This window comes from Vicugna pacos, chromosome 2, assembly GCF_048564905.1.
Source record: "Vicugna pacos chromosome 2, VicPac4, whole genome shotgun sequence".
In the NCBI taxonomy this organism is placed as follows: Eukaryota; Metazoa; Chordata; class Mammalia; order Artiodactyla; family Camelidae; genus Vicugna; species Vicugna pacos.
The window spans coordinates 121,549,588-121,570,857 of record NC_132988.1 but is presented as its reverse complement, the minus strand read 5'-3'; the positions used below and the strand labels follow the sequence as shown (position 1 = coordinate 121,570,857).

Here is a 21,270-nt window from a genome sequence, read left to right as displayed (position 1 = left end):
CAGTCCAAAACAGAAACACGCAGGCCCACGGCCGGGGTGCACACGCAGGCCGCAGGCATCAGGGCAGCGAGCCCGGAACCCCTAAGGCCGGTGGTGAACACGCAGGGCTCCGTGCGCCACACTCGTGACCTTCTAAAAGAGGAAACCAGGCAGGCGGCAGGGCGGGGCGTCTGGGGCACAAGTTTCCCTGGGGCGCCTCGTCTGTCCTTTCTGCACGGTGTTTGCGTCACCACGCTTGCCTCTGTCAAAGCACTTAAACTCCACACCGCCCCATGTAAATGACTCAATTTAAATCACTTTTAATTAAAAGACAGAGGCACAGCATGTGAACATGCAACTACAGAGCGGGCCTGAATGACCAACAGGCACTGAAATACTCTCCAACTCATGAACCAAAGAAGCACCGATCAACAGAACCAGACACCACTCGTGCGCGCCAAAGTGAGGCGGATGCGGGGAGACTGGCTGCGGCCTGTCCTCCCATGGCACAGGGTCACGGACCATAGGGTGAGGGGCACCGCTGGCTGGGACAGCAAGCACCCAGGAAGCTGGGGCAGCAGCACGGGAGGCAGTTGGGGGATCTCCACGAGCTTTCTCCATCAGCGCTGTTTCTAAGAACCGGACTCTCCCGGGAGCAGAGTTGCGTTATCTCCCCTGTGCGCCCAAGATCACAGCCTGCTACCTACCTGACAGGGAGACACGGCCCCACGCAGACGGCAGGGCCATGAGAGGAGGAAGGAGAGCCCCCTCCCCAGGGTGGCCACCTGCCATGGAGATCTCCCCCTACTGTGTCCCGCTCCGGGCACTTACACGCCCATGGACGCCCCACTCTGGCCCCCCAACCATGCCCACTGGGAGCCGCTCCAGCAGCTTCTTTTACCTTCATGTCCTCTGGACACATCTTTCTCCAGGACACACCTAAGATGGACCCAGCCGTTCCCCCAGGCCAGAGTATCCCCTGGGCTCCCACCCCAACTCCACCATCACCCCCCAATCCCCTGCAACTCTGGGAAGCTACAGACACCCAGACCTCAGCACTGTCAGGATCATCATGGCCCTGACACCAGGGACTGCGCTCTGCGAGTAGTCAGGACCCCACAAGTGCTGCTGTGGTGAACGTTTCTATCCCGGGCTGGGCGCTGTCACCGTAGTTAATGGCTGACCTCAAAGCTGCCCATTTGCCGGGGCGGGGAGGGGCACAGCGAGCATTCGGGACCAGATGGGGGCTGTCGCATCCCGATGGTATCAACCAGCTGCCCAAGCCCCATGCCCCTGCTGCAAAGACCCTGCCTATCTGTGCTCTGTGGTATCCGAAGAAGAAACGTCCACTCAGAGCCCTCCCTGGGAGAGAGGGCCCAGCTGCACTTCCTCAGTGGGAGATGTGCCACGGCAGCCCAGCCATCTTCAAAACCCACCCGAGCAAGCGCTGAGCACCCCTACAGGAGGGTCTGGGTCCTCTGCCTCCACGACACCAACCTCAGTGGTTTCTGAAACCTGCGGCCAAGAGTCCTGACTACCACAGGGTCCCGCGACTGCCGCTCCAGCCACACCGTGCACTCCCTGCGCCCTCACCCGATCACAACGGAGGAGCCCGCTGAGAGCTGTGGCCAGAAGGCAGCAGGCGGACGTCCAGGGCTTGGGAGGTGACATGGGGGTGTCCTCATGGCTTCTCAGGTGAGCCCTGACCCCAGAGAGAACACACACCCTTGAACAGGAACCACACCACGCGTGGCACACAAGCATTCCAGTAAACGGGTGCTGATGCCTCAGGTTCACATACCACCTGCCACACAGACTACACAACGGCTGCAGGCCTTGCTCTAGCTACACCGCAGTGGCCACACACCACGTCGTCCGCCTCACCCGCCGCGAGTCCAGAGGACAAAGCAGCCGCACAGAGGTGGCGGCCTGAGTGGCGAGACCCTAGCCTGGGCACAGCGACCCACCCCTGTTATCCTTTCTAGCAGAGGAAGCAGGAGCACAGCTTCCAAGACAAGAGGACACAGAATGTACTTGAAGTCCACCAGGACTGGGCATCTCAGAGCTGTGGGTACTCCCGATAACCTGCTTTAAAAAAGTGAAAATTTTGAACAAATTCTGGAAAGATTAGAAACCTATCTGGCTCCACAGTTCTGCCCTACAACTCACTTCAGGTGACAAGTGCAAATTCCAAAAAGCTACAAAGACCAATGTTTTTTCCCTAAGACATGTGATAGCGAAACCTGATCTATTACAAACTCACGTGGGGCAACACCTGACATGAAGTGCGGTGAAGCTGTCAGAAGACTTAACTATCCCACAGAGAGGATACTCACTCATTCAGTGACAAACACATTCATGCATTTGACCGTACAACACTTCCTCAAGTCCCGGGGCAGTATCCCAGGACACACAGGAACGCACTGTTTTTCTAAGTTCTGAAGAACTCTGACACACAGGTAGGTACCCAAGGGTTTTGGGTTTGGGCCCTTGCTCATGCTTATACAAGCACCTTGAATTCCCAGTCTACGAGCTTTGGAGGCTGTGAACCACCGGTGAAGTTTAAGAGGAGGAAGTCCACAGCTCACAGCCGCACTGTGACTGTGGCTCCTGACCTGCCTAGACAGCCAGGGGAGCGCACTCTGTGGCACAACCACAGCAGCTGCCCCGTTTCCTTGTTCTTCATTCTAGGTGTTAAGCCACGGGCATGAGCTTCCTTCTTTCCATGACCCGCTTCCCCTCCCACTCTCCTACCCCTGGCCTGCCCCTGCACCTGGCAGGGGTTCATTCTCACCCCTTGCACCTCAGCTGGGCCCCTGCAGTGAGCTGTCTTTTTAGAGCATGTGTCTTACTTTAGGTTCCACAAGGCAGAAACCATGTACTCTCCACTATAAACTTTCGGAAGAAACAAAATACTTGCCTGCTGTCTTCAGAATAAATGGACTGATCTGGGGAAACTCTCGCTCTAGCAGATATGCCAAAATATCACACTTCATAATGTTACTAGAGATACGGCCCCACCACACCCCCATTCCCAAAAGAGCCTAAAATTTCTTCACCAAATCAACCCAAATCTCTTTGCTTCTGACCCTGGAGAAAAAGTGTGTGATGATGCTAAGGCCAGAGTAGTGCCTCAGGCCTTCAGGAGACGGGCATCAAAATGGTCAGCTGGTTGAGCTCAAATGGCAGCAGGGGTGCCCGCCGTTGACAGGGTGAGCCTACAGGTCTGAGAGCCACCAGAGACAGGCTTGGTCGTTCACTCTAGCGCTCCCCCGCCCCATCCTAACACAGGGGATATAGTTCTGTTTCAGCACCAGCCCCAAAGCCGTCTGTATTTAGCTGGCGAGCGCTACAGCTAGCGGAATCCAACATACCCTTGTACGCGCCACTGGACAACAAAGAAAAACCCAGAGGAGAAAACAGGACCGCGGCAACACTGGTGATAAATTCTAGTGCGAGGAAGGGAAGGGAGAGGGCGTTCAGGAAGCTAGAAACAGCAGCAGAAACACAGCCGACTAAAGCTCTACCCGGAAATTCCTCCCCGACGGACCAGCCCAACCTGCAATGTTCGGTACAGATAACAGCTGTTAGCTCAGCTCTCCGTAAGTTCCATGGACTCACAGACAGACGTTCGAGGCAAGGGGAACGCTCGGATGGTAAGACGGGAAAGCCTGGTTAAAGGACACTGCGCCGGCTGTCCAACGCTCCAGGAGAGCGGAACTGCAATCACCCACGCCCAAGTTCCCGGCACCTGAGGAGAGCCAGCCCTACCTCTGTCCAGAGGTCCAGTCGCGTCCCACTCCCCTACTACTGCCCTAGATGCGAGGGAAGGGCCGTGGCTTATACCCACCCAGCCCCACTGCCCGCCCCCAGACTCCAGCCTGCAGCCCTGCAGCACCCTTCCGCCCCGCCACCGCCTGCACTGTGGCCCCGCACTCACGCTCCCCGCCTGCCCAACGTCCTTCCCACCGCCACAGCCCCTCCCCCAGGCGCGGTCGGCCCCACGCCTGCTGCTTCCACTCCCCTGCCCCAGCCTGACCCCAGGCCTCCGACAAGGAAGTGCCCAGCCCGACACCGGCCTCACCCTCAGCAGCCACCTCCCGGCCGGCCGTGACCCTCGGCCCCGCGGCGACCCTCCCCGCGACCGGCTCGCGCCCCCGGCCCCGGCCTCACCCTCGGCCAGGACGCGCCGCACCCGCAGCCGCAGCTCGCCCATCTCCACCGTCTGCCCCACGAAGTCAGTCTGGTCGCGGCCGGCAGCGCCACCCAGGGAGCCCGGGCCCGCCAGGAAGTCGAGCGCAGACTGCAGCAGCGACATGGCGGCGGCCGGCAGCGGGCGCCGGGCGGAGGGCTCGGGGTCCAGCGGCGTCCGGGTCCGCTGGGCAACCGCCGGCCGCGAGCCGCCCCAGCTTCCGCCCGACGGCGCGACGCAGGCGCGGGGCCGCGGCGCCGCCCGGAAGAGCGTAGCGCCTCACTTCCGCCTCGCGGCGGCTGCGCGTGCGCAGAGCGCTGCTCGCGGTTCGCGCGTGCGCGGCGCGCCGGCCTCGAGACGGACTTCCGCCGTCGAGCTCGCGGGAGGTGTTTGCGGCGGCTCCCGCCCAGGTAGCCCGGCTCCCAACCGTCCCCACGTGGCTGTTTCTGCGGAGACTGCTGCTCAGGGGCTCGCCGTACGGAGGGCGGCGTGTGCCGGGCCGCGCGGCGGAGGAGCGGGTCGGGGGACGTCCCCGAGCGATCGAACTCCCGCGACGCCGGGCAGCGGGGAGCTCCTCGCCCGTCGGTTTGGTGGGGTCCGCGGTGTCTGTTGTTTTTTTTTTTTTAATGAGTTGGTTGTTAATAAAAGACTTACGCTTTAAATACCCAGTCCTGCAGCTTCCGTAGGAAAATCAGATCTGGCAACATTGGATCCAGAATCCCGAGTGTCACCAATCACCTAGAGCTGCCCCTCAGGTAAGACACGACCACTCGCCTGACCCACTTGGCTCACTTAAGTTACCTGGCTGCTTCCTGCAGGTACCTGTATGGAGTGTTCGTTCCCAAACTGGAAGAGGCAGCCGAAAGCCCCAGTCGGCGGCCTAACCCTCCTAGAATTTCAAGCTATTAAAAATCTCTTTCCAGACAGGTTAACACGTGTTATTCTTATAATTATAATAAAGTAGCTTAGTCCATACAGTGCTTTCTAAGTGTCCAGTTTAGTGAGCCTAGCATACCTTGGAGAAGAAGTCACAGTACAGTTAATTCCCGCCCACCCTCCGCTTTGGGCGTGACACATGCTCAGCAGTGTCATTCCTCAGCCACGTGGCCAGGGTCCACCCAAGTCAGGCGGCCTTTCCACCAGCTTGCCTGTCTGGGCAATGGAATACAGAGACTGGGGCTCGGGAAGGAGAGAGACAGATGTTTGTTGGTCCCTAGCATATGGGTGGCAGTTGACTTGAAGGGAGCACCAGTGGCGACAACGAGGTTGGACTAAAAGAGGTTACAGTCTTCAGAGCGAAGAGTGGCCAGGGAAGCAGGAATAAGACCAAGGGAACGTTATGTCATGGGGCCAAAGAGAGAAGATGTTTCTAGGAGAGAAAAGATACTTAAGCGTGTCAAATGCCATTTGAAAGTCAAATAGGAAAAGGAGTAAAAGGTGTATGTTGGATTTAGCAACAGTGAGACTTTTGATGATCTTGCTAAGAGTAATACTGTTTCATTGGCATGGTGGGCTGACCAGAAGTCGAAGGATACAGAAATGGAGATGTAGGTAACTGGGTGTTTGGCTGTGGAGGAGGAAGTGTGGGAGCTTGAGTGATGATGGTGCAGAGATGATTTAAGATGGGAGGTTCTGGAGCAGCCTAAAGCTGGTGGAAGGGAGCCAGTGAGAGAGGTTTGCTAGGGCAGAAGAGGCAGGTGTGAAGCGAGGTCCTCTGCAAGGTAGGAGGGAGTGACATGCAGCGAAGTTCTCTTTGAACACAGGAAAACCACTTTTAAGTGTCACAGAAAGGAAGATGGGTTGCCGTTGCAAGTAACTTGTGTTTACTGGGATGAAAGCAAAGGGATTCTCTGATAACTTCTATTTTCACTGTGAATAAGGAAAAGAAAACATCTACTGAGAATTAGAAGGAAAGTAGGAGCTGAGAGTTGAGCAGTGTGGAAAGAAATCCAAAATAGCTGTTGCAGAAAACCTAGTGAATAACTCAGTGGAAAGTGTGATACAGTCTGAGGGTTCATTTGAGTTTGAGGCTGTGAATTCATTCTGGCAGGACCTAGGGTCAGGTGGAGATTTCTAAACAGTGCGATGACTTTGAAGTGAGAGTCTGTTCAGACTTGGTGTTTCATGCCTGTGGAGCACCTGTCTATACTGGCCCTGTCCTAGGTGCTCTGGTAACACTGTCCTAAGCCAGATCTTTTTCTGGGGTGGGTAGAGTGCGTGCTTAGCATGCATGAGAACATGGATTCAATCCCCACTACCTCCATAAAAAAATCAAAAACATATCTGTCTCCAGACCACACTTCCCTCCTGAGCTCTTAGACATTTAGTCTTAGACAGCACACCTCATATATATGTGTCTGAAACTGAATTTATAGTCTTCACCCCCAAACTTGTTCCCTCTGTAGTAGATTTCATAACAAAGACTATTACCAAAAATTAAGATCATTATATAATGTTGAAGGGGTAAATTCATAAAAGACATGACAATACTAAACAGCTTTGCACCTAATAATAAAGCTTTGAAATACATGAAGCAAAACTAATAAACTAAAATAAAACTAAGCAAGGAGAGATAGACATACCCACTGTTGAGGTGGACACTTCAATACGTCTTTCTCAACAAAAGATGAGCAAGTACCCCGAATCACCAGGGACGTGGTAGAGGTGAGTGACACCACTGACCAGCCTGACTGGACATGTGTGGAATGCTCTACATGGTGACAGTGGCACACACAGAGTCGAACACGTAAACAACACGGACCAAGATGGGGCACGCTCTGGGCACATGCGCTCTGACCACAGTGGAGTTAAGGTAGAAATCAACCGCAGATATATGGAAAATCACCCACGTGATCATCCATGTCAGTGTTTCCCAGCCTTGGCACCACTGACATTGTGGACCAGGTAATTCCTTGCCAGGGTGGAGAGGTGTCCAGTGCACTGTAGGATGTTTGGCAGCTCCAAGGTACCAGGAACACACACCACTTGTCATAACCAGAGGGTCTCCAGGCATTGCACATGTCCCTTGAGGGGCAAAATTCTCGGTTCTCAGTTAAGAATCACTGCTCTAGATTTAAAAACAAAGAAGAAAGAAAAGTTCCTAGAACTGGCAGGTGAGCTTAGTCAGGCTGCAGGGTACATGGTTAATACGTAAAAAATACATGTTAATTTTAAATAACTGGCAACAAATACTGGAAGTGGAAATTAAGAAAAAGACACCACTTAAAACAGCATCAAAAATAATAAATACTTGGGATAAATCTGAAAAAAAAAGATGTGCAAGACTTATAAACTGAAAAATGAAAAACTTTTAGAGAAACTAAAGACCTTAATAAGTGGAAAGATACACAGTATTCGTTAACTTAGAAGATTCAGTGTTGGAAATCAAATTAATCAGTCAATGCCATTCCAGTTAAAATCCCAGCAGACTTTTTTTTGTAAAAATTGACACACTGTCGGGGGGAAGGCATATAGCTCAGTGGTAGAGCGTGTGCTTAGCATGGTCCTGGGCTCAATCCCCAGGACCTCAGTTAAAAAATAATAATAAACCTAATTACACCCCCCCAAAAAAACAATAAATTTTAAAATAAAAATAAAAATCAACACTGGTTTTAAAATTCACTTGGAACTGCAAAGAAACTAGAATAAGTCTGAACAAGAACAAATTTGTGTGCCTTTATTTTCTGACTTCTGTACTTACAAAGCCGCAGTAATCCAGGTGGTGTGACACTGGTATGAAGATGACAGAAGTAGATCAATGGAACAGGATACCAAGCCCAGAAACTGGCCCCCAAGTAAACGTATGGTCAGTTGACTTTGGATAAGGAGTAAAGGTAATTGGAGAAAGGGTAGTCTTTTTAACAAATGATGTTTGAAACATTGGATATCCATGCGTTTAAAAAATGCTCATCCGTACTTTGCATCAAAATAGATCATAAATCTAAACGTGAAACCTAAAGCTTCTAGAAAACAGTCTGTGAGGGTTTTCACTGTAGCAGCAGAGAGCAACCCACAAAAGAACAGAGAGCCAGGACTCGTCAGCGTTGAGAGCTTCAAAGTGCATTGTGATGATGCGCTTCCTAGGTTGGTGGACACACTGTGGTGCTCTGTGACGTGGGATCTTACTCAGTGATGAGAAGAGACGAGCTGCCAAGCCCCCAAAAGACGGGGGCCTTAAAGTCACTTACTGAGCAAGAGAAGCCAGTCCGAAAACACTACCTACTGTTTGATTCCGGCTGCGTGACACCTTGGAAAAGGGAAGATGTGACAGGTGCCAGGGGCTTCAGGGGAGGCAGAGGCAGCTGGGGGCACGGGATCTTAGGGCTGTGGAAGTGTCCCGTGTGCCTCTAATGGCGAGGGCAAGTCGCCCACTTGTCAGAACCACCCATGGGACCAGAGCACGCAGTGTGGCCTGGCCGTCCGGTGTCCAGCTGTGCCACACCGTGGCAGGGAGCTGACGGTATGGGAACTAACTCTACTTTCCCTCAGGTTTCCTGCAGACCTGAAACTGCTCAAAAAGTAGTTACCGATTTAAAAAATCTATACGTGTGTATTGTTGAGGAAATGAAAACACAGCCCAGAATGGGAGAAGACAGCTGATAGTGGAATGTACGGAATGTATAAACCACACACACGTGAACAAGCTTGCACGGACACAGCAAGGGAAGCCCGCAGTCCCTGCGCCGTCCCTGCAGTGAGGTCCAGGCCCCTGAGTGAGCACACGAGGCTCTACGAGTGAGCCCCAGCCCACCTCAGGTGCCCCTCGCAGGCTGTGCCCGGGCTCCAGCCCTCGTGCTGTGGTCACACCACGCTCTCTGTCACACACACGCACAGCCAGTTCCTCTTTGTCTTCAGTAACCCTCACAGCATTGAAAATGAGAAGAGGCAGTTTGCATGAAGTACTCGGAACGGTGCTTGGCACTCAGTGAATACTTGATAAATGTCTCTCATGTTCTCGTCACTTTGTCATAAATATTTGCAGACGCCCCTTGTTCTGAGGGCTTCGCCAGACTCAGTCCACCCAGGGAAGCTCCGTGCTCCACGGTGCCCTGAGGCGTCTCTGGGACAGCGCTGACTTGCTGTGGGGGGCTGTCCAGCCCCAGTCTGCCGCTGACGCCCGGCGCAGGGCGTGGTGCTCTCCAGGGTCACAAGCCTTCGTTACTGCCGAAGTACGTTACTAACGAAGTACTTCGTTACTTCGTGTTGTACAAGTTTTCAGCTTTTCCTCCTATTGTCATTGGAACTTTAAAAGTCTCCTGTCTCTTCTCTCATTAAAGAAAAATCATTTCTCAACTCCGCCCTCCTCTACTGTCAGTCCTGTTTTCTTCCTTCGTCACCACGAGTCTTAGGACTTGTGTGTGACGCAGGTTACGTGCAGCTGACATGTTTTTGAACATGTATTGTGCCAGGCCCTGGGATGTATTTGCCCATAGTAAAGTACACATAACAAAATCTGCCATCTTAACCCTCTAAGCGCACAGCTCAGGGGCATGAGTACTTTCACACCGCTGTGCGGCCGTCGCCACCACCCGTCCCCAGAACTCTTCATCCTACAAAACTGAAACTCTGTTCCTGCTGAGCAGTAACTCCCTCCTCCCCACCAGCCCCGCCAGCCGCCATTCTACTTTCTGTCTGCAAGGCTGACTCCTCTAGGGACCTCGTGTAAGTGGACTCACACAGTATTTGTCCTTCTGTGGCTGGCTTATTCCACTCTGCATAGTGTCCTCGGGTTCATCCATCTTGTAACAGGATAATTTCTTTCCTTTTTAAGGGAGTTCAATTAACATTCTGTTGTAGATGTATTTGCCACATTTTGTTTAGATGTTCACCCATAGATGGACACTTGGGTCATCCACCTTTTGGCTACTGAGACCCGGGCCACATTTTTAGTTAATTTTTGGATGTGGTGTAAGATACTCTCCAAATTCAGTCTTTGGTATGTTGATATCCAGTTGTCCCAGCAACATTTGTTGAAAAGAATTCTTTCTCCACCGAATGGTCTTGACACCCTTAACGCAAATCAGTTGACCACAAACGTAGAGGTTTACTTCCGGACTCTGATTTCTCCACTGGCCTGTCCGTCTGTCTTTATGCTGGTACCACACTGACTTGACTAGCATGGCTTTGCACTAAGTTCTGAAATTGGGAAGTGCAAGTCCTCACCTTTGTTTTCCGTTTTCAAGATTGTTTTGGCTACTCTTTAAATAGCCAAGGGTTCCTTAAATTTCCATATGAGTTTTAAGGTCAGCTTGTAAACTCCTACAGGGAAGGCAGTTGGAAGTTTGATAGGGACTGAGCTGAGCCTGTAGCTCATTCGTGACAATGCTAAGTTTCTTAATCCACGAGCAAGGGCTGTCTTTCCCCTTATTGGGGTCTTTAATCTCTTTAGTAACTTTTTGTACTTCTTTGTTAAACTGTGTTCCTAAGTATTTTGATGCTATTGTAAATGTAATTGTCATCTTAAGCTTATTGTCAGATTTGTTATTGCTAGTTCAGAGATGTGTTGTTGAGTTTTGTATATTGCTCTTGCTCAGACCTGTGCTTCCTCCCAGGCCCCACCATGTCCAGGCCCCAGAGCCCAGAGCCGGCCCTGAATGTGCAGGGAGCCTCCTCCATAGGCCCAGGGGATGAGGACGCTGCCGACGGGACCCAGCACTCACACCGCATGCTCAGCTTCAGTGACGCACTGTTGTCCATCATTGCCACTGTGATGGTCCGTGTGGGCCCCGCCCAGACCCCAGCCTGGGTCCCCACCGCCTCCTGAGCTCCCCAGGCCCCAGGCAGCCAAGGGGGTGGGAGGAGCAGCCCAGGGCTGGCTCAGGTCCCCAACACCATGGCATCCAAAAAGCAGTCAGTGCCCAGCCTGAGAGCTGTCCCTCGCATCATTTTGTGTCTTGTTCCCGTAGATCCTGCCTGTGACCCACACGAACATCTCCCCGGAACAGGTACTTGGGGGCAGTCTGCAGCACCTGGCATGTGGGTGAGGGTCCAGAGGGCTCACAGTCCATGAGCTGGAGGTGGGGCTCTGTGCGGGCGCTCCTGGCTGGGACCAGGGGCCAGGCCGACTGACACTTCCCCCAGCGATGCTGGTCAGCCTGACCCTAGCCTGCAGACAAAGGTGTGCCCTCGGCTGAACCCTGAGGAAGCTTGAGGAGGGAAGGGGTGCTGATGGCTGGTGTGGGACCTGTGCCACCTGGAGTCTCTGCCAGTCACTCCTGGAGTGTCACTCAGAGTGGGTGCTCGGGGAGCAGAGGGCGGCCTGCCTGCCTGACCAGCGGGCCCAGTGGCCGGCAGCCTCAGGAGATGCTCCCACCTGGGCCTGCGTGATAAACGGACACTTGTGGTTTTGCCATGGAGGCAAGTGGCAAACCAGGTTTTTTAAAGCAGAGTTTCTATTTATAGCCAACTTGGAGTATTTCCGTTTTATAAGTAAGATGGTGATTAAGGTAGCACCTTAGAAGCCTGACATGGTTATGGAAGTCCTCCAGAAGCCCCTGGGCATGCGTGTGCAGGTGTGGCTCCCTGGGCCTCCTCTCCTGAGTGAGTGTCACCTCAAGGCACCTGGGTGCACAGCGCTGGGTCCCGTATGCATGGCCCCGGTCTGGCTCTGGTCCGACCAGCACATTCAGCCTGGAGGCCACTGGGGTTCATGGGAGTGTGGGGTTTGGCCTTTACACCTGTGGGAAGGTGACGACGCTGCTTCTCATGTGCTTGGGATGCGAACTGAATGGAAATGCAGGTCGAGCCAGATGTTGGCAGCCGGCCCCCGGCATAATAAGTAAAGGGCCCTGTGCAGCTCCCTCTGCTCCAGGGCCCCTCGAAGGGGCCTGGTGCTGAGTGCTGGCCGAGCTCAGGAAAGCCGTGTCCCCCCAAGGGGCCATGGTACTCACCTGGCTGCGCTGGAACCTTCTGGGGACCTTGGTGCCACCAGTTTCAGAATGGGGTTGTGGGTGTGTGCACGTGAGATGCCAGGAGGTGACACGGGGACATACATGAGGCTAGATCTCCTCACCTCTCTACGGTCAGGGTCATGTTCTTGGAGGTCATGAGTTCTGCTGAGAAGTCATCCCTCTCTCTGCTGACTAGTTCTCGAGAGCTCTGAACAGAAGGGCCCGCACAGCGGTTGGGTGCCTCCTTCAGAGAAGGTGTTGCCAGGACATGACAGGAGAGTCCTGAAGGCCACAGGACCCACCGGTGAGGCAAGGAGTGGCTGCTCATGTGGGTGCAGAGAACCAGCAAGAATGGGAAAGGCACCAGCGCCACACTTGGAGGTCTCACTGAGGAAGCCCAGCCTACCGCCCCACCCAGCACCCTGCGCCAGGCGACACTTCTCCTGGAGGACTGTTACCTGGCAATGCTGTAGCTCCCGTGGCAGCACGGGCCTTGCTGCCACAGGACCCTGCCATGGTCCTGGAGTGGCTCGAAGGAACCTCTCTGCCCGGGAGCTGGCATTCTGGGGGATCCGCCCAGGACCCTGGAATGTGCATCTGTGACCAGGGCCTGGACAGAGGCCGAGCCTCTCAGCGCTTCTCCCGCCCTGGGGTCTCAGTGCCCTGTGGCGGGGCTGCTGGGTGCATGCAGTGAAGCTGTCTCTGACGTGATGCTCTTCTGTTCCAGGAGTTTGACAAGAGCATACAGAAGCTTCTAGCAACCAGAATTGCCGTCTACCTGATGACATTCCTCATTGTGACCGTGGCCTGGGCAGCACACACGCGGTATGGGGCCGGGCCAGGGCCTCTCCCCAGGCTGACGCCCACATTTTTGGCGGCTCGGCGTGTGTGCCCAGTATGGCCTGGGCCTGCTGAGGGCCGGGGGCAGCACGTGTGCCCTGGGCCCTGAGCCACCCACTCTCGGGGTGGGCCGCGGCTGAGCACCCAGGAGGGGGTGTTAGTGGGCCCCTCCCCCTCACCGCAGGTTCGTGCTCAGGCCTCTGTGTTCCCATCTGCTCACAACCATGACGGGGCTTCCCACCCCAGGCCCAGGACGTGAAGGGCGGTGGCGTGTGAACACAGGCCCACGCTGCCCGTGTCGTCTGGGCCGGGCACGGCGCTGCCGCCTGCCTGAGCCACTGTGCAACCTCGCGTTTGCAGGCCCCTCCATCCTGGTCCAGACTCTGGGGAGGAGAGTGGAGGCCTCAGGACACAGGAGTCGGGCCTGAGCTTCCTCTTTGGGGGGAAGAGGTTCCTTAGGACCCAGGGGACGTCTGAGCCCCAGGCCAGGGCAGGGAGAACCCCAGGGATGGGCTCTGGGTGGGAGGGGAGGTGCTGACATCTGGGTTACATATGTTCTCTGACTGGGGGTGCTGAGGGTGCCGGAAGCCCAGGAGCCCGTGAGGCACTGGCGTGTCCCTTAAAAGTGTCTCTTAACATTTTATGTCATGTACTTGCTTTCAGCAAAGTGATTTTCTGGTGGGGACAAGTGATCCTCTAAAGGCTTTGAGGGGCCTTTTCTCTTCTGCCTCCCTTGTTCACGGAAAGCAAGGAGGCCCAAGGGCTGGCGAAAGCCAGGTGGGCCACAGCTGCCCTGTCTAGTCCTGCTGGTAGCTGTACAGGCTGCTGGCACAGTAGCGTGGACAGGGCCACAGGTGCCTCGCGTGGGGGCGCGCTCAGCAGAGGCCACACCCGAGAGCTTGAGGCCTAGCTTCCAGAAGTGGCACAGGTCCACCCTGGGGCCTTGTCACCCAGGGCTCAGTGGGTCGCCAGTGGGGACAGGGCCCCTTCCTCTGACTTAGAGAAGCGCCCAGCCCCAGAGCCAGCCCTGAGTACCAGCCCCGAGAGGCCCTGGAGGCCCCTGGCTGGGTGCAGACCTCCTAGGTCGCGGACCGAGGCCGCTGAGCGCAGCCCAGGAGAAGGCCACATGCTCAGGGGGACACGGACGGCTTTCAGAAGGGATGCTAGTTTCCAGCCCTGAGTTGACCCTTGGTGACTCTGCCTGTCCCCGGCCCCTTTCCGGTCTCTGGTCACGTCTTCCCGCCTCCGTGGACCACCATTTCATCTCAGGAGCATGTTTGGTGCTGGTAGGACCACGTTTATTGATGGTGTGACTTTCCCCGTCTCCCTCCCATTGTTCAGATTGTTCCAGGTTGTTGGGAAAATCGACGACACGCTTGCCCTCCTCAACCTGGTGAGCTTCTCCCTTCACTGTGGGGGTGGGGGTGCTGCCTGCTCAGCCCCCTGATGCCTCTGGGTGGCAGGGCCTGGGACCCATCTGCTGGCCGGCCACCTGGAGTGGCCTGCCCTCCCTGACCCCTCCCCTCCTCTTCCCCAGGCCTGCATGATGACCATCACCTTCCTGCCATTCACAGTGAGTCACAGGGATCACCCCTGGTGTCCCTGGTGCCCTGCAGAGCACCACCCTGGGTCCAGCCTGTCCTCCACTGGGCGAGAGGCCCCAGACCTAAGAGGCTTCCTCCTCAGAAGCTCTCAGACCACTGGGTGGTCCAGGGTGTGGACCACAGAGTTGCAGGGAAGGGTCTGGGGGAAGAGGTGTAACTGGGGTGTCCAGGCTCGATGGAGAGGGGAGGCCTCCAGGGCCCAAGGAGGGGTGTTCCCTCTGTGCTCCCCGGCCCTCCCAGCTCCCACCAGCCCCCCGAAGCCCATGGCCTCCCAGCCAACCTTGGCTCGTCCCCGGAGTGTGACCCCCACCGCCTCCTCAGCCAGCAGCTCCCTCTGAATTCTGAAGGAGGACGTGCTCTGAGTTCAGTGCCTCACAGAACTGAGGTTGGGGATTGTCCGCGAGTCTGATGACATTTCGGCTCTAAGTGCTTAAAGCCCTCGGACTCGCTCTTGGGGAAGGCACACCTCCAGGGCTCTTGCTGCCTTAACTCGAGGCAGCTTTGCCGCTGCCCAGGCACAGCCCAGCTGACGCACAGAAGGCTCCGGGGCCTGGGCCTGAGACCCTGACCCAAGGCCTTTGTCGCTGCAGTTCTCCCTGATGGTGACCTTCCCCGACGTGCCGCTGGGCATCTTCCTGTTCTGCATGTGTGTGATCGCCATCGGGGCTGTGCAGGTGGGACATGTCCTTGTCTGCTCAGGGCCTGGGCCCCTGCGCTGATGAGCACAGTGAGATGGGGCCGCCGGCACTTTCGGGTGCTCTGGAGGGGAGCAGGGCTCTCTGAGACCCCCACACGGTCTCGGGAGCAGAGCAAGGGCTCCTGTCCCCCCTGCACCCCCAGGATATCCTGCAGAGCCTCACAGCAGAACCCTGCGTCCCTGAGGGTCCCCACTTGTATGTGTGGGAGGAAGGTGGGCACTGGCCAGAGGCCTCTGCTCCAGCCCTGCTGCCCATCTCTCCTGCAGGCACTGATCGTGGGGTATGCGTTCCACTTCCCCCACCTCCTGAACCCCCAGATCCAGCGCTCCGCCCACCGGGCGCTCTACAAGCAGCACATCCTGCGCATCATCCTCCGAGGCCCCGCGCTGTGCTTCGCAGCGGCCGGCTTCTCCCTGTTTTTCTACCCTGCGGTGAGTAGGGGCAGCAGAGTGGGTGAGGAGGCCACCCCAGGATGGGGAGGGAGGCTGCGCAGAGGAGGGAGGCACTGAGCTGCGCCAGGGCCCCTGGTGCCCTGGAAGCTGGGGCGGGGGGGAGACTCACACCCACTCCCCACAAGGGGGACAATGGGGGGACAAGGGGGATGGGACGCAGGGGGCTGTGCCTGCCTCCTCTGTTGAGGGGGCAGGGTTAGAGAGAAATTCCAGAGCCGGAAAGATGGAGGGAGTGGAGAAGAGGGAGGTGAGTGGTGAGTGGAGCCCAGCCCGGGCACAACTTGCCCGAGTGCGGGAAGAGATGGCCGTGCAGATGTGTCTGGCTCTGTCCCCAGCTCCCCTGAGTGTGCACAGTTCTGCGTAAGGGAACGAGATGCCTTAGCAACATCCTAGCCAAGCCGCAGGGGTCAAGGCTGGCTGAGACCCCCCTCTTGGCCAGCAGCTAATTTAAGAGGAACATTGTTCTAGTGACGCTTCCATCATCCAGGAGCCAAGGTGAGTTCTGACAAGCCGCTGTCTCAGAGCTGCCTAGAAGCTTTAGGCACGGCTCCTGGCTCTACTTGAGCACCAGAGAAGTAAAGTGAACGTTTAAACCTAAAGCGTCCAAAGAATTGTGGAAAAAATGAATGGTTCACGTTATTTTAAATCTCTAGTGTTTCAAGAGAATTCCAAGTTTAACACAAATAGGCTGGCAAGGGCTGCAGGGTTGTTCCCTGAAGGATGGGGCTGGGCGCTGGGGTCCACGGCACACCCAGGTCAGGCCAGGGGCAGGCAGAGGGGAAGGTGGACACCCCAGGTTGGAGCAGACCTAGGGCCTCTGCCTGCTTTCCTCAGACTTGAACGTGATTGCTGTGCGAGAGGAGGGCCCAGCTCCCGCTGGTGGGAGGCGTGCTGCAGGGGCCCTCAGGGTCAGGCAGGGTGCCCTTGGCTGTGGCTTCAGCAGAGCCGCTCCCTGTGGACAGAGCAGGGCCAGCCAGGGCCAGCAGGGAGGGATGGAAGGATGGGGTTATGGGGCAGCAGGTCTGAGGCCGCATCTGCATCCTGGTTTCAGTGGGACACCCCTCCTGTCTGTGGATAGGGTCAGGGTTAGGGTGAGGAGGACGGAGGGACAGCTGGGGTGTGGCACATGGGGCCTGGCAAGGAGAGGCGAGCAGAGTGGAGGACACGGGGGTCTGTGCGCAGTAACAGGACCCAGACGCTGGGCAGGGAAGGAAGGGATGGGTGGGCCACAGGGGCCAGGCTGGCAGTGCACAGCGTGCTATGGGGGATGGTGACCAGGCCCTGGCGGGATGGTGGCAGCCGGGGAGGGACACCTGGGCCGACACACTGGGAAAGGGGAGGGTCCTCGGTGGGGCTAGGGAGCCTGGGTGGTCAGCGCATGCGGCAGCCTCAGAGAGAGCAGTCATCTCTCTGTGCGGCATTCTTCCCACTTTCCTCTTTGTCCCCCTTCCCTGGCCTCCTTGCCTGGGCCCCTACCCGTCATCACCTGTGACATAGCTTGTCACAGCCTCCCCACCCCCAGGCCCACCTACCGCAGCCTCCCTGCCAAGCCATGGCCATCCTCCCAGGCGTCCTCGCCACCCTTCCCCATCCGGGACACTGCTGGACCCACCCTCCAGGTCCAGCCACTGCTCACTGCCCTGACTCAGGTCGTTCTGACCTCCCTCTGGACCACCTTCCTCTGCTGGTGACACTCAGGTCCCAGGGCCTCTGCCCTGAGCCCCTCATGCCGGTACTGGCGCCTGCTCCCCCTGGACTCACATCCCTCCAGACCGGGGCAGGGTCCCCCGACCTCCACTGTACTCGTGTTCCCTGTTGTGTGTTGTTTCCTCCTGTCCCGCAGCACCTCCCACCCCATCCCCTCCTGCCTTCTCCCAGAGCCCCTGCTCTTACCTGCCTCACACCTGGGATCCGCCCCCCACCCCGTGTGTGTCTGCCGAGTGACATGTGTGACTTGTCACGTGGAAACTGGGTAATAAGCAGGCCTGTGAGGCCAGCCTGCCCTGTCTGTTTACAAAGTGCCCCTTGTTTCCCTGAGTCCTCTGGCCACGCCAGGTGACGTGGACACACAGCCAGGAAGGACGGGCGGGAGCCCTTCCGTGAGGGTGGGGCACAGGGTGGGGCGGTGGGACCACCTCGGATTAGAAACACTCCTGGCCTGCCATGCTCCCCTGTTCAAATAATTGGGTTTATGCATCACATGGAATTGACCGCTGTGGCTGTTTTAAAGTGCACAGCTCAGCAGCATTAATTTCAATCACATCGCTGTGCACCCATCACCCCTGTCTGATCTTAGAACTTTCATCACCCCAAACTGAAAGCCTATACCCATTAGCGGTCACTCCTGACTCCTCCTCCCCTCAGTCCCAGGAAACCACGAATCTACTTTCTGTCTATACAGACTTGCCTGTTCTGGGTATTTCACATAAACAATCACAAAATATGAGGCTTGTGTGTGTGGCTTCTTTCACGCAGCGTGTGTTCAAGGATCACCCCTGCTGTCACAGTGTCAGGACTCCCTCCCTCCATCAGCCACTGGTGGACGGGCCACATCCTGCGTCCACGATACTTGCATCTCAGCTGCTGTGAATAGTGACGCATGAACGTGGGTGTGCGAATGTCTTTTCGAGACCCTGCTTTCAGTTCTTTGGGGTTTATACCCAGAAGTGGAATTGCTGGATCCTATGGTAATTATCTGTTTTAATTTCTTGAGGACATTCTGTTCTGTTTTCCACAGCAGCAGCGCCATCTTACGTCCCACCAACAGTGTGCGAGGGCTCCAGCCTCCCTGTCCTCGCTGCCGCCTGTCCCCAGGCGTGCGGTGCTCTCTCGTGGTTTGGATTCGCGTCTCCCCGAGGACTGGTGGTGCTGAGCACCTGTCCCCGTGTGTGGGGGCCACGTCTCTCTTCGGAGAAATGTCAGTTCAAGTCCTCTGCCCATTTTCCAGTTGGTTACTTGTCTTTCTGATGTGGAGCTGGAGGAGCTCCCACACGTGCTGGACACGAGGTTCTTCTCTGACAGGAGGTTTGCGCATGCTCCCAGCCTCCTGGTAACACTCCCTGACGCACAGCAGGTTTGCATCTTGATGGGGAACGAGCCGCCGGTCTTGCTTCTGTTGCTTGTGCTGCCCTCCCTCTGGAGCAGATGGCTCCAGGGTGGGATTCCTGAGTCCGGCCCTCGGTGGAGGTGCCAAGCCCCACTGACACACCCGTGTCTCCTGCAGTCGTACCTGCTGATGGTGACAGTCATCTTCCTCCCCTACGTCAGCAAGGCCGCCAGCTGGTGCCGAGGCAGTCTTGTGGGTAGGTGCCTGGGCGGGCTAGAGTGGGGGCCTCGGAGCACCCTTGCCAGCCGGGCGTCCCTGCAGGGTCCTCTCCCCTGGCCTGCATGCTCCGGCCCCTCAGGCAAGAGGGCAGTGACCCCCAACTGGCCCCGAGGCCCTGAGGGCTTGGCCGCTCTTCCCCCTGCACTCCCGCAGGCCCCAGGGAGCCCCCAGCTCACAGCCTGGAGTTCTTCACCTTCGACCTGCATGGGCCTCTCAGCAAGGAGCGGGTGGACGCCTTCAGCGACGGGGTCTACGCCATCGTGGCCACGCTGCTCATCCTGGACATTTGGTGAGGACCCGCCCAGGCTCCAACCCCAGAGGCCCTGAGATCTCCCTGCCCCCCTCCCCAGAGGGAGCCCCACCCTGAGGACCCACCTGACTGTGTGGGTGGCTTCTCATCTCCCTATGTCGGTCCCCAAGTTCCACTGAGTTCCTGCCCCCACCCTTCACTGCAGCTCTTCTGCTCCGCCTGGCCTGCCCTCCAGTCAGTCTGAGTTCCAGCCTGAGTTACTGGCCTTTTATTTCTAACTGTCCTACCTGCTGCTTTTCCAGCCTTCCGTCCTTTTTTGTAGTGTTTTATTCCTCGGTCACGTTCCGGTTTGTTCTTACTTTGTCAATGTTAAAACACCCTGATTTTCTGTTCTGTTTCTGACAGCCTGCAGTCACGACGCTCCCAGTTTTCTCTTGGCAGTGTTTTCTTACTGTCATTTGTGAATTTTTAAGAAGTCGGGAGCAAATGCCCATTGGTACCAGTCTCTGAGGCCTAGACCTGTGGTTCTGGAATGAGCTGGCTTTGCCTCTGCCCTGCAGCCAGAGCCATTCTGCAGGTCCCCCCAGCGGGGGCAGCACGGAGTGGCTGTGGGGCCCAGGGCCCAGGGGCCCAGGTGCAGACCCCCAGGAAACCCCCCATCTCTGTCCCCTGCTGTTGTGAGGACAGAGGTGGCCCAGGCTGCTTCAGCCCCTCCACAGCACCCACCACCTCCATGAGGGGAGAAGCCTGGGCCCAGCGTGCCTTCACATTGGTCCTTACAGTGAAGTTCGGCCCAGGAATCAGAACCTCAGAGGCAAACCCCCTCAGATCTGCAGGACCACTGTGGACTGCAGGAAGCTGCAGGAGGGTGGACAGACCTCACAAGCCCCCACCCACGTGGGCCAGAGGGGCTGACGGCTCAGGGCCCAGGCTGCTCACCAGCCCTGGGGGCCAGCAGGCAGGGCTGCCAGTCAGCAGAGAAACCCAAGATGCAGTTAAATTTGAGCTTGTGAGCACTGAATTGTTTAGTATCCTGCCTGCAGTGAGCACAGATCAAGGAAAACTCAGTGCACGTCATTCATCTGAAGTTGGGGGGGGAGGGCGGGATGCAGCCCCTCAGGCCTGGGACAGGGTGGGCCAGCAGCCCTGAGCCGAAGCCCTCAGTACGGCTGCTGCAAATGCCACGTGTCTCACTCCTCAGCGAAGACAACGTCCCGGACCCGAAGGACGTGCGGGAGAAGTTCAGCGGCAGCCTGGTGGCAGCACTGAGCGAGTCGGGGCCGCGCTTCCTGGCCTACTTCGGCTCCTTCGCCACAGTCGGCCTGCTCTGGTTCGCTCACCACTCGCTCTTCCTGCACGTCCGCAAGGCCACGCAGCCCATGGGGCTGCTCAACACACTCTCGCTGGCCTTCGTGGGCGGCCTGCCCCTGGCCTACCAGCAGACCTCGGCCTTCGCACGGCAGCCCCACGACGAGCTGGAGAGGGTGCGCGTGAGCTGCGCCATCATCTTCTTTGCCAGCATCTTCCAGTTTGCCATCTGGACCACGGCGCTGCTGCAGGAGGGGGAGACGCTGCAGCCCTCCGTACGCTTTGGCGGCCAGGAGCACGCCTTCATGTTTGCCAAGCTCGCGCTGTACCCCTGTGCCAGCCTGCTGGCCTTTGCCTCCACCTGCATCCTGACCAGGTTCAGCACGGCCATCTTCCACCTCATGCAGATCGCTGTGCCCTTCGCCTTTCTGCTGCTGCGGCTCCTCGTGCGCCTGGCGCTGGCCATCCTGCGGGCCCTGCCGCGCCTCGCCCTGCGGCCGGCACCCACCCCGCCAGCGCCTGGGGACCCCAGGGACGACACGCGCTCCCTGCTCCACCCTGCCCCCTGCTAGTGCCACCGGCACCCCCAACCCCAGCCTGAGGTCGGTGCACGCGCGGGGCCAGCTTGAGTCTTTTCCTTGTGAGACGCCTGCGTGGCATGAGTCCGCAGGTTGTCATCTGCTTGCGCAGTCAAGAGTCTCATGGGAGCTTCACTTGTGTTGCCACATCCTTC

The 21,270-nt window shown here is 57.1% G+C and overlaps 2 protein-coding genes across 9 annotated transcripts in view; one reads left to right on the top strand and one right to left on the bottom strand.

Moving 5' to 3' along the window:
- The window catches only part of GAK (cyclin G associated kinase), a 49,322-nt gene extending 44,902 nt beyond the window's left edge, over positions 1-4,420 (bottom strand). For all 3 annotated transcript variants that reach the window (XM_072947805.1, XM_072947814.1, XM_072947819.1), the window contains exon 1: positions 4,153-4,420. In XM_072947805.1, the coding sequence (XP_072803906.1) occupies positions 4,153-4,297 (145 nt within the window). In that variant the 5' untranslated portion in view covers positions 4,298-4,420. The remainder of the gene's footprint in view (positions 1-4,152) is intronic.
- Positions 4,421-4,503: 83 nt separating this feature from the next.
- TMEM175 (transmembrane protein 175) lies at positions 4,504-21,250 on the top strand. Of its 6 annotated transcripts, none has more exons than XM_072947802.1 (13): positions 4,504-4,581; positions 4,841-4,926; positions 9,153-9,339; positions 10,723-10,883; positions 11,077-11,115; positions 12,788-12,885; positions 14,242-14,293; positions 14,438-14,473; positions 15,095-15,178; positions 15,469-15,633; positions 18,878-18,956; positions 19,133-19,268; positions 20,431-21,250. In XM_072947802.1, exons 4-13 carry the CDS (start codon positions 10,731-10,733, stop codon positions 21,107-21,109), a joined length of 1,521 nt encoding a protein of 506 aa, XP_072803903.1. In that variant the 5' UTR covers positions 4,504-4,581; positions 4,841-4,926; positions 9,153-9,339; positions 10,723-10,730; the 3' UTR covers positions 21,110-21,250. The 6 variants fall into 6 exon arrangements, with proteins under 6 accessions (XP_072803903.1, XP_072803880.1, XP_072803898.1 ...); XM_072947779.1 differs by lacking the exon at positions 9,153-9,339 and adding an exon at positions 8,255-8,441; XM_072947797.1 differs by lacking the exon at positions 9,153-9,339.
- Positions 21,251-21,270: the final 20 nt, after the last annotated feature.